A 12,849-nucleotide genomic window follows, 5' to 3' on the forward strand; every position below is an offset into this window, starting at 1 on the left:
CTCACGGCGCGAAGTGGTGTACTTTGAAAATCACGCGGTGAAAATAAGATAGCTGGCTGCCACCCGGCACTATATAAGAAAAGCAGGCGCCGTGGCTGGCCGTGGCTAGTTATCCGATCTAAGCAATTTCTTCTAAGATTGCACCGCGGTCTTCGATCATATTATATGCCAAATCTCGTGAAGATGCCTATTGTTGAGTTTGTACGGCAGTTGTATGCTATAATGCTCCCATAAATAAACAGCTTCTTGGAGAAAAAATGATGTGTGTAAAAATTTAGATCGATATCTCAAAAACTGAAAAACTAGTTCGCATATATACAACTTAAACAGGATTTAGTTATTATGCCAAGCTACCTCTGATTTAGATTTACAGACATGTTTACATATTAAAAGTTTGTACTCAGCGTCATTCGATGCATCTTTATGTTTTAACAACTTGTGTCTACAGAATTGATTTCGAATATCAAATGCTAATAGAGGAATTCTGTCAAAGGAATAGCAACAACAACATAAACACTCGAAATGTTAAACGAAATTGTGCAAATAAAAGTTTGAATTAATTCGTTTTTTAGTGTTTGTGAAAAACTGCAAAAATCAATTGAACCATTACCCAGTAAACCAAAGGAAAAAGAAAGAATGCAGGACACTGATTACCTATTTTATTATTAGCGATTTATGGAAGTGCTAAGCAATTTAAGAATATCTTTAGAATAATTACTCAAATTTAGCATTATCTGGCAATATGAAGCTTGGGTTTAAATAAAAAAAAAATAAATAAGAGCTCGAAGTTTCTTGCTTGCAGAGTCCCGTAAATTAAGTCGAATAAAAAGACTCTTTTGATGATTGTAGAAAATATTGCTGGATATGGTACTTGTTAGGTTCCTCTCTAAATTTTAATGATAGCAATGATAGAATACGAATTAAATCCTAAACAGGGAATTAAGAATTATATAAAGCTAATATATGTCAGCTAAAAATTTACTGTGCTTAGACTTCCCAGTCGCAAAATTGTTGTAGGAGCGACATGATAAATAGAGCGTATAATAGAGCGATAAATAGAGCAATAAATAGAGCGATCTTTGATCGCTACGCTTCATGACTACTCTCTTGTCAAATGAAGTAAATATGAAAGAAACAATGTGGCTGAAATATCAATAAAATATAATAAAATATCTTAGTAAAGTGATATAATCCTTTTTGATTATTTTCGCAGATTAGCTTTAAGCTAGAGGTTTGAAGACAATTTTTTTATTATATTTCACTTAATACCTGGAATATCTAGTACAAATATAACCAACCGAAAAAGACATAGACACATCTCTTTTTAGAAATTTCCTCCTTATTGGAAACAAAACCATCGTTCGAACAGAATTTCAAAATGAGCAAAGCCACACTTCAAACCTTCGAATGGAAAAAATAAGAGAAAACCTTGGAGCAGTCAAAGGTAATGACAAGTGCCACATAATGTGGAACAATAGGCTGGACGAACTTGTAGAAGGCGGTAACATTATACGCTTTATCCAAGCGAGGGTTATTCCACAAAAATTGACACTAAGAGAGCACAAAATTTAACTATTGATGTCAAAGCGTTCAACACAATAAAGGGAACGCCAAATTAAGGTAAATCGGGAATCTTTATAGATACCTCCGGCCCTAGACGGCATGCACGATTCATACTGCATGCTAGAGGGACACCCCTTCGTGACCACGCCCAGTGAAGATGATCTTACTAAGCTGGACTTGTGTAACAATACACCTACTTACTAAACTCCGACTACTGTTCAGTGGTCCTACGGGACCGCCCTTGGACATTTTTTCACAGAACTAAGCTCAGCTAACATGGGCTCCTCATGGATACCTTTCTGGACAGCTCTTCGGTAGTTCTTCTGCTTACACTACCGTCTTGTATTTCTCAATGGTGCCCAATATATTCCAGGGTTACACGTTCTTTTGTAAGAGGTTTTATACCTGTTCTCTCTACTATGTATTTTCGACAAGAATAGAAAATATGTTGCGATATGAGCACTCAAATATTCTCTGTAGCAGCCGTTCCGATCAGAAATAGACCCATGTAGTAAACAGTCTCGCCATGCTTTCTGCCCACCCAAACGTGTACATTTCCAATTAGCATGTACGTCCACTTATTTTTCTGCCAAGCCCCAGCGACTCTGCCACTGTCTATCATCGATTTGCTCTTCTGATTTGTTGCAAATTCTTTTGAGTTATATTGTCATTATGTCGGGCAGCAATCTTTAGCTTAGTCCACCAATACGGCCCATCATTCCCAATATTGCCGCTGTTACTCGTGGGGTACTTTAACGACTGCTGAGTGGTTATCTTATAGCCGTCGATACCAAAAAATGTATATCTCCGTTCGGCTTTTAATTAGCACTGCTTCGGTTTTTTGTCTCGCAAGTTGGAGCTTTTTTGCCATCGGCCAGGTTTTGATTTTTAAAGCAGTCTCGTCATATTGGGCATAGGTTCCTTTCATAAAACAGTCGCTGCAATATCGTCAGCTCAGCCGATAATTTGACCCACTTTTGTAAAGGGAATCGTAGCACTGCGTTCTCCAGCAGTAGGTCTTTTGTCCTCTTTATGTCCTTTCTCTGTATCATAAAGTAACAGCCTAAACGACTGGAGAGCACTCCGTTCCCATAATAGTCGGGTCTACATAACCGTAACGAACCCGAATGTTTTTCGGACCATGGGCTGACAATTCTACAGAATTCTGCGGCATTCAGCCGTTAGGACGACACTAACTGGAGACAACTCTTTGCTTTCTGCAAAGAACAGTCACCTTCTCGAGCTCGCGCTCCATCATTTGTATATAAAATCCATAAATCAACTAACTCAACAATGTCGTCGCGATATTCTCTATAATTCTGTACACAATAATTGCCAGTGAAAGTTTTGTCCGATAAATCAAAAGTGAGATTTTGATTCACTTGGTTCTGTGTGGCAGCCCCGTCGTGTGAGTCAGCGACAATTTTTCGCATACTTAATGCTACGAGTGATTTGAATTTGTTGTTTATTTGCCTTCTACTTTGGCTATTGGACGAGTATAAATACTCTAAACTTTGTTTGGTGTTGTTGTAGCTTGTTGGCGCAGCAGTTTGTATTCGTGTTTTGCAATTTAGTAGGGCAAACACTGGGCAACAAATAAGCATATCCGTTAACGTATACTCGTGTGCATTTGTAGCACAGTGAAGCGGTGTTTGCAAGGCGCTGACTAAATGCATGTTTTAATACGCACACAGACACACACGCACACACAGAGTGCATAGATGCTTGCAAAACAAACAACAACAACAAGAAACTACATGCGCTTTGCTTTGCTGCACTGGCGTCTGCCAGAAGAGGTTGGGGTGTACGTGGTCGAGTACAGTTCGCGCCTCCTTGCATGCAACACAAGTGTGTTTAGCGTTAGTTTGCTGTTTGTTGCACGCTCATGCTCCGTTGGAATTGGCGTGCAGCAGCCAAATGCAATATTACACTTAGGCTTGTTGTTGTTCGTTTTAAGCATGTTGTTGCAGACGTTACTACTTATGTTATAGCGAGTGTTGTTTTAGATGTTGTTGGCGTTGTTATTGTTGTTGTTATTATTGACATTGCCATCCATTTTCGAGGCGTTGCAACAACTTTGACAACATATTCGACGCTAACAAATACATCAACGGCTACCCGAGTAATCATGCGGCCATTCACCAGCCGTTCCAGCACCAAAATAACAACAAGAAAAACAACACAATACGAGTAGCTTAACAAACAACTAGTGGCTAGTGGAAATTGCATTGGGCAACTAACACATACACACACACATATTTATGTGAATACATGCATACATGAAAAGCATGCACAGATATATAAGCAAGATTACCGTTATGTCAACGTTTACACGCCACATCTATGCCGGATAGCAATTTATGCACGAATAGCACCATTAATATTTGTATGCTAGCGTGTGTATGTGAGTGTGTGTTAGATAGGCGCAGGATATTTGGAGCAGTGGGCGGCAGGTGGCTGCCGTCTAACAGCAACACCGTCAATTGGTGTAAACTTCAAGTGCAGCACGCGGCCATGCATGCGAACACCAGCGCAAATGTATGGGCTGCAGCTTGACGATGGAAGAATCGCGGTTTTCACTCTTTTACTGGAGCACAACGTGTTGCGCAAGGATATTCTGACAATGAGAGACTATTTGGTAGCGGTAGAAATGTCAAATTTGGTGGCTCCGAGCATTACTATTCAGTTAGGTTCGAGAATATAAGGTTTCATACGGCTGCTAGTTCACAAATCATTAGCACATAAAGAACTAACTCGATAAACTGGTCGATTTAGACCTTTAATGCTATGATAACCAACTATTACTAGAAACTCCAGCCAATCGCTTGATCTATGCAGAAAAAAAACGCTCGGTTAATAAAACAACCAATAGTTCTCACGTATGCTCTCTTTAAAAGTGTACATTAAAGAAAGAAGTTCATATTTCTCACAATTTGTAAAGGGTGTTCCATTTCGAGGTTCCTACTTTTTATAAAGAAAAAACATAGAAACTTCAAATTTAATGGGGAATGTTTATTATTATTCCAAAGAACATTCTTTGGCATTTATCTTTTTAAAGAGTATCTCTTTCAAATGTTGGCCGCGGCTATATCTCAGATGATCCATCCGTTGAGTCCAATTTTCGATAACTCGTTCAAGCATTTCGAAATGTTGATGTTGAAACCAAATATCGCCGAGATCACAGCCTTCAATTTCAGGCATCAAATAGTCGGTTACGATTATTGAAGAAATATGGACCGATGGTTCCACAGACCCACACATTTTACCATACCATTGTATTTATAAAATGGCAGCTCCAGAATCTCTTCAGGTTGCTCTTCGTCTCAAATTCGGCATTTTTGATTCTTTACATACACATTGAGTCAGCCTCAACGCTGAACAATTTTGGGCTCGAAAACATCGGATATTCTTGGAACATTTCACAAACTTATATAGCGAAGCGATGTCGCTTGGGAAGGTATAAAGGCTTCAGTTTCTGCACAAGCTGTATTTTGTACGCTTTGAATATAAGATCTGGGCGTAAAATGTGCGAAGTCGGTCCATATTTCATTCGTTTCACGGTTATTCGTGCAGATTCTCAGCTACGGCTGCTATATTTGCTGCAATCGGGTCTCAAGATGGGTAATAGCAAAGTTGTTGAGCAAAGCGCAGGGATTTGTAAACGTAGTTCAGGCATAAGTTTTTCCATGATGAAATGCCAAACAATACTTAACAAAAATTACATGACAGTTTGACACATCTCACGCGCGATCTGGCAAAAACAGGCTATTGAAAGAGGTGCCTCTACTTGGATCACCCGTTACCAAAGATGACGTGTATAATTTAAATTCAACAATTTGCGAAAGAGAAGATAATATTACGCAGTGTAGTGCAAAGGAAAAGTGATGGCCATATGGTCACTCTCTGGCTAGTCATGGCGTGTACTCTACAAAAGTGTAAAAAAGATTTTAAAATGCGATGAAGATATGTTTATTAGGCGCTTCACAAAAATTACATTAATATAAGTTAAGGCTATCTCCAAAAAATATACTGTTTATTAAAGTTATGCGTTCTTGAAATAGAGGGTTGCACAAAAGGGCACCTCATTGTCATCATGATTTCTGCCCTTGCAGTCATTTTAAAAATAAAGCAATGACGGTTTCTAACTCCAATACAAATCAACTGAATCAACAAATTGACAAATCTTTATAAAGATATTTTTTAATATATAAAAAATTAAAAACAAAAATAAAATTTCGACTTTTTCAAATTTTTAGAATATCGACCCCACAAAAGGGCATATTGGATTTATGAACTGTTGATTACGAAAAGAACAGTAGAACGAAGTGAACGCTCGTTCAAGATCTAGAAGTATACTCGTACAACCCACAGAGCTATGAAAGGTCTTGCCTAAGTTAGTCGTTAGGAAGAATGGGAATCAACATTGTGCGGTTTTCAAAAGGATGACTTAACTATATTTTAAATATGTTCACTTACTTCGAAATGATTTGGTTAACTAAATTGATATTGCGATATTGCGCAGATACTAACATGTTGAATAAAAATTATCACAAATCTAATTTTTCATCGCTCTTACAATTACAGCACCAATGACGAACAGCAGAATTATATTCCTTTAAAACTGGTCGAGTTGCCTTTCAGTCGATTTCACAACTCCCTTACCTGTTAGTTTTGTGCATACTCTTCGCTTTTGTTGTTTTCTATCAGCAAAACTTCGTGAAAAACTAGTTTCGACAGCTTTTCGTTGTTTTTGCTTTTGGTGATGCATTTCACTTTTCGCTTTCGCTGATATGACAGCAAATAGATTTACTGCGTGTCTGTATGGGCACTTGCGGCTTGCAACATTTTGCGCGGCATAATTTCGATATATGTCAACTGTGGCACAGGCGAAGCCATTAATTTCTCCACTACAAACAACACAGCCCGCAAAAAATGGCACTCACAAGAGCTCTTTTATGTACAAATCATACAAATTTGAACGGCTCAAAGGGAGATTGTTATTCTTACTACGAGTGTAACGAAATTATTGTAAAAAAGTAAAATTAAAAGAATCAAATATGGGAGCATCAATTCTTATTTTCGACGGCTGAGGAGTGGGATACATATGAAGTGATAAATTTATCAAAAGATATAGTAGTTCGAGCGGTTTTACCAATGCATTGGAGCTGTTATGAAATGTAGAAAAATTTAGCTACAATGGAATATCAATATGACCAAACGAACTGAATTCCGGGAATAATCGTTTCCGGCCACCCTCAAGTGAAAGACGCTCAGAAGACTTTCCTCACATGCGTGAACTTCTACACATGACTCCATCCTCCAAGTGTGGCATGCAACCAATACAAAATTCAGACAAACATTTACTCGATTTTAATTTTCTATCTAAACAAAATGTTGAAATCTGTTAAAACCATATATTAACGTTACATATAACAGCTGATATCGATGTCCGCAATGTAAATGAATATTCGCCAAATGTTGTATGCCACGTCCTTGTTTACATTTGCATGTCTGCACTTATGGCGCGCCTACTGCCCATTTATAGGTCATTTATTGATGCAGTGTATAGGCCATTTCAACATTCATTGCAGGTACGAAATTATAATTTACAAAAATAAAAGCAAAACTAAACTAGACTAGACCAACCAACCAACTAAGCAACCAGCCAACAAATTTCACTTTCATTCGCCGCGCGGCTATGCCCCAATACACACATACACACACACACGTTCGCGCATAGCGAACTATTGATCCTTTGGCTCATGGCCCCGATGCGGTTTTCCGTTTTGTACGCTGCGGTTTTTACATTTAGCAGCGCGAATTCACGCTTGACCACACTCAGTTGGAATTCATTTGCTGAAATATGCTCATATAATGAAAATAGCGCCCAGCCAAATGATAACATTTTCCCATTCTCTTTTCCTTTCGTTTTTATTTTTGTTGCCGCATTGCATTAACGGAAATATTGCTTAGAGACACGTTGAGCTATTGCACACCAATACACACTCGCTAGTGCAAGTAGTGGTGCATTACACCGGTAGTATCGGCATAATGATCCCTTTGCGGTAATTGCGCTGAAGCTCATTACTTACAGCGTGTTTGTTTGTATGTATGTATGTATGTATGTATGCATGTATTTGTAATATGAAATGAAAATTTAATTGAAAACGAAATAGTAATGAGCAACAGACTGTCATGTGTATGAACGGTGTATTTTGTTAGCGGTAGCACGGTGCGTATGAGTGACGGGCGAGTAAGTTAAGGGACACAAGTGTAACTCAAACTGTGCTTTTTTGGAATTAAAAAAGCTGGCTGTATCAGTTGCTTTAGAATTTTAAGCGTATATTTATAATTTTTTTTTTAAATAAAAAATAAAAATTTTGAAGACTACATTAAAATAAAAATCTCACCACTGCTGCAGAGATTCCGGCATTCTTCGAGAAAGAAACCTAAAAAAATGAAATGCTGAGAGAAGGAGATCTATGAAAAATTAAACACAACATTTCCATTTCCAAGTAGAGAAGAATAATTCTGTGATCGACAGTTCCTACGGCGAAATCAACATATTCATTGGCGTATCAAAAAGTGAAATAGAAACAGGAGCGGACTTTTTCCATATGGAATATGTAGCTTCATACTACAATTCAGTCCTTCAAACGGCAAAGGAGTTAGGCAAATCGTGGGCAGCAGGAAACAGGTTTCCCCTAAGCTGTCCCAAACCATTCAGCTCCTTCAACGGTTGTTCGAAGCAATAGAGCCTAGAGTAACACCTCAGGTTTTGGAAGACAATAGTATATCACAAAGTTCACAAAATTGAATCCGGAGGAAACCACAACATGCGCAATGATAAAACGATGGAACATTTTCTATATAAATGCCCTGCCTTCAGCCGGATGAGACGCCATTTATTTCACGGTTCCCAATGCTTCAATTTCAGAAACATTTGGCATTGAGGGCGGAGAAAAATTCAGATTCTTACCAATTCCAATAAGTTACAAGATAGTGAAGGCTTAAGCGCAGCCTCCTGCGATGTGGCGCTCATTCGCCTTCCTTTCAACCAATCAAATATACCGTTCGATGATAACTGCTCTTCTTCGATATTGGCATAGACATCGCTTAATCGGTTATAGCCGAGTTTACAACAGCGTGCCAGTCGTTCCTGGAATTGTAGATTCCAAGTATAAACAGGTCCTTCTCCACTTGGTCATTCCAATGGAGTGGAGGTCTTCGCCTCTAGCAATTTCGTACAGCTCATTGTTCCATCGATTGCGGTATTCGCCGTATCCAATGCGCAAAGACCATAAATCTTCCGCAGAACCTTTCTCTAGAAAACTCGTTACGCCTAGATGATAATTACTTCTCCAAATGCATGATTGGCACTGAGCTTAATCAGTCAGTTGCGGAACAAAAAGCTTAACTTCTACTGCAACGAAAAAGTAATATCCTTCTCAACGCAAATTCTTCTAGGCAGATATATTGTCAAATAAAAAATTCCCGATACAAGGACTTGATTTTGATTGTTCAGTTTATATGGCAGCTATATGCTATAGTAGCCCGATATTATCGGTTTCAGCTAATGCGCAGTTTCTTGGGAAGAAAAAAATTTGTGCAAAATTTCAGAACGATATCTCGAAAACTTAGGAACTAGTTCGCATATACAAACAAACGGACAGATGGACGAAATATAGTCATTACGCTGCACATTAACAATGCCTTCAACTCAACGAATAGAACTCTAATTATTAGAGCTCAGACAGAGTTGACAGTTTCTGACTATTTGAATTGTAGCAAGCTACTTCAAAAACAGAGTACTGTGTACGGCACATAATTTGGACCTGAAACGTACAAAGTTGCTGGCGTTATTCCGCAAGGATCAGTTCTCGCCCCTGCATACTGGAACTTAATGTACAATGGTGTTCTGATACTCACGATGCCGGATGCTTGACGAGGTGAGAAACAAGTGTAATGAGACTACTAATTTACAACCAACTGCTCACAAAACGGAAGTGGTATTAATGAGTAGTCGTAAGAGAGTTGAAACAATTGAGATTTGTATTGATGGGAATACTACAAAATCGAGCTCTCATCTCAAATTACTGGGAGTAATCTTGGATGACAGACTTTCATTCAAGCAGCATCTAATAGCCACAAGCAGCAAAGCGGCGAGGTCTGTGTCGGCAATTGCTATAAGAATGCCCAAAACGCGAGGCCTCCAATGAGAAAGCTGCTAACAAGTGTTGGTAGTTCGATTAATCTATGATCGGTGTTTATTTCTTTATCTGGTACGAGACATAGCTCGGACATGAGAGGAGTTGCTTCGATACACCGACTGGTGTCGCTCAGAATCTGCTACGCATTCAGTACAGTATCATTTGATGCAATCAATGTTATATCGGAAAAAGACTCCATCGATAGAGTAGCAGAGCGTTGTTCAATGCAAGGAGTGCTTTAGCTGTACAAACTCTGTACTATACAATGAATCGAGCATAATTGTTGGTACGGCCCATCAATATCTTTGGAAGGCTTGCACCCATCTTTGGCGTATTCATAAAAAAAAGACAGACTGATTCAGCGATGTATATTACAGGGTCTCCAACGATTCCATCTGAGTGTTAGCCTACTAAAGGTATAAATATAATATCTCAAAATGCCATCAGCCATCCGATGACGACTTATGTATGTAAGTAATATATGAGGCAATCTCACTCGGCTCAATTATATAGGAAATTATGGCGAATACCATGAAAACACTTATTATTATCACTAAGCACGTGTATGTGTATGTAAATATGTAGAAGGTACACACAGGTAATCGCCTAGTTACATATTTTCGCCTCACTATCAATTACACACACATGTTCGATGCAAATTTACACGGTTTGACAAGCGTGGTGCAAATGCCACATCACCACCTCTAAATGGAATATGCGCACACATCCACACACTGGCACGCGCAAAGAAATACGCGAAGTGTACGTGCACTTGTTGCCACGTATGCAGAAAAATTACAATAAACTCGTTAACGGTACCGTAGGACGCGTGCACGCATGTGCATTTGTTTTGTTTTTACCACATTAGGCAAACAAACAAACATATGTACAGTTATGTGCGTGCATGTGCAGCATATTTGCATGCAACGAAGCGCTAATCGAACCACAGTTGCATAGAAGCACACGCATACATATGTATATTGTATGTATGCATGTATGTATATGTGTTTGTAAGTGAGTGTTAATGTGTAGGTGTGTGTTGTGAACGCGAACTCTTGCCGCCCATGACGCGAGGTAAAGGCGCAAACACAAATCAAACCGGGCGTAAAGGCGTGACCCAATTTGCCAAACCCTCTTTTTATGCATCAACGTGCATATGCACACCGTTCTTTCTGTGCTTGCGTATGCATATGCCACATATTGCAGTTGCATGTGAACGAAAACCACGCATTTCTACCATTAAACGTTTTCGAAAGAGGAGGTTTTTCATAAAAAAAAAAAAAAAAAAAAATTTTTTAAACTCTTCCAAACTATTTTAGAGTACTCGCTTGGATAAAAATCCGGGTCCGTTCCGGTTACTAAGACCCGACTGTTATGGGAACGGTAAAATCGGAACCAGGAACCTTTAAGCTTAAAGCTCGATATTTCCAAAACAATCGATTTTTCTTCATAGCATACATACATATRCATATGTATGTACATATATTTGAAAATAAATATTCTCGGAAAATTTTAAATATAATAAAAGTACATTAATTTTTCTAAGATATTCTCTCGATTTTCCTCAAAAGAGGGTTTCAAGTCATTTACACTGCTTACACACTTTTGCAATATTTCTCAGTTCGACGTTTTGTCTTGCTGTAGCTCCTTGCGCTTTCCATCCCTACGTACATAAGTATGCATCATATGTGTCCACATAAGGTTTCGTATGCGAGTTGCATGCCGCACACGTTGGCGCGATTTTGAAATTTCTCCATTTAGCGCGCAAATGGGAAAAAATGGTTTACCTTAAATTGAAAAACTTGTCGCTTTGACTTGCGTTTTCTCTGCTTGCCGCATGTCATTTACGCTCCACTCCACTGTAAACCTTTGATGCTATTACATATACACGCATGTAAGTGTATTAAAACCTAGATACATTTTTAGAACGCTGTGACATTGGAATTTCTAATTACGCTCGAAAATGAGGCACAACAAAAACAAAATCAGCGCAAAAGGCGTTCATAAGGGGACACATATCGTCAATGTACGCAGAAATATAGTTTTTGTTGATGATATTGTTGTTGTTTTTGTATCTGATCAATACTGCCGTCTAACTTTATAAACAAAAATGCAATACAAAAAACTACTTCGAACATAAAACAAAGAAAACTTATCTGCTAGGCACATCTAAAGCAAATGAGCTAACATTATTGTAGCACTTATTAAAATTGAAAAAAAATGGTACATTCACAAAACAGTTAATTAGTGAAATTTTAAAAATATTTTTGCATTTGTAGCTAGTTCTAAGAACAAAAATTTCAGAAACTTATTAATATTAAGCAAATAAGTTTTGAATTGATTTCATAAGCTATATTGTATATACGTACATACTTTGCTAAGGGTTTTATTACAAAAGAAGTTTATGCTAAATTTTACACACACTCTTATAGATATTTTGGTTTATTTATGCATATATGTGTGGGTTTATAAAAAGGGCACAGCACGTTTACTTTGGAGCTCGCTTTCAATTAAGTTTTTGTTTATATATAACACCGGTTAATTCGCCATCCTTTTTTATGATGCAACGCCTGGAAAAAGAGAATTATAAGAATTTATAAATATATATAAGCGTTTAATTTGAAATATAATTCACAATCTTAATGAATTTATACCATATAGCAAGAAAGAGAAGCAGTACTATTGATTATATGCAAAACTACAATTTTACAAGATGATGCCATATTTTTGTTTAGAAGCAAGTTCTTGTTATTTATATTTTCTCAACAATTTACTTTGTAAAACAGTAAACTAAGATAAGATAAGTAGATGTACCGCCACCTAACGTCTATTGTTTTTTAAACAACACTTCGCAAAAAACTCATTAAAAACAATAGAAAACGTTAACTTCGGTTGCACGAACATAAATGAATCGACTCATCACTTTACGCTGATCATCTATACAGCATATATAAGTATTTTAAAAAGTCGCAGACACATTTTTTAAAGTACAAACTTTGTGGCAAACTTATAACAAACAGAGCACTAGAACTTTAAAAATTAATGGAAATTTTTTTTTTTTTTTTTTTTTTTTTTT

At 37.7% G+C, this 12,849-nt stretch overlaps 1 protein-coding gene across 1 annotated transcript in view; it reads right to left on the minus strand.

Annotated features, from left to right (window-relative positions):
* Positions 1–12,114: 12,114 nt before the first annotated feature.
* The window catches only part of LOC108968032, a 1,352-nt gene continuing 617 nt past the window's right edge, over positions 12,115–12,849 (minus strand). Inside the window, exon 4 of the mRNA XM_018931810.1 lies at positions 12,115–12,343. Coding sequence (XP_018787355.1) covers positions 12,280–12,343 — 64 coding nt within the window. The 3' untranslated portion in view covers positions 12,115–12,279. The remainder of the gene's footprint in view (positions 12,344–12,849) is intronic.

This window comes from Bactrocera latifrons, unplaced genomic scaffold (assembly GCF_001853355.1).
Source record: "Bactrocera latifrons isolate USDA-ARS-PBARC rearing strain unplaced genomic scaffold, ASM185335v1 scaffold_0, whole genome shotgun sequence".
NCBI lineage: Eukaryota > Metazoa > Arthropoda > Insecta > Diptera > Tephritidae > Bactrocera > Bactrocera latifrons.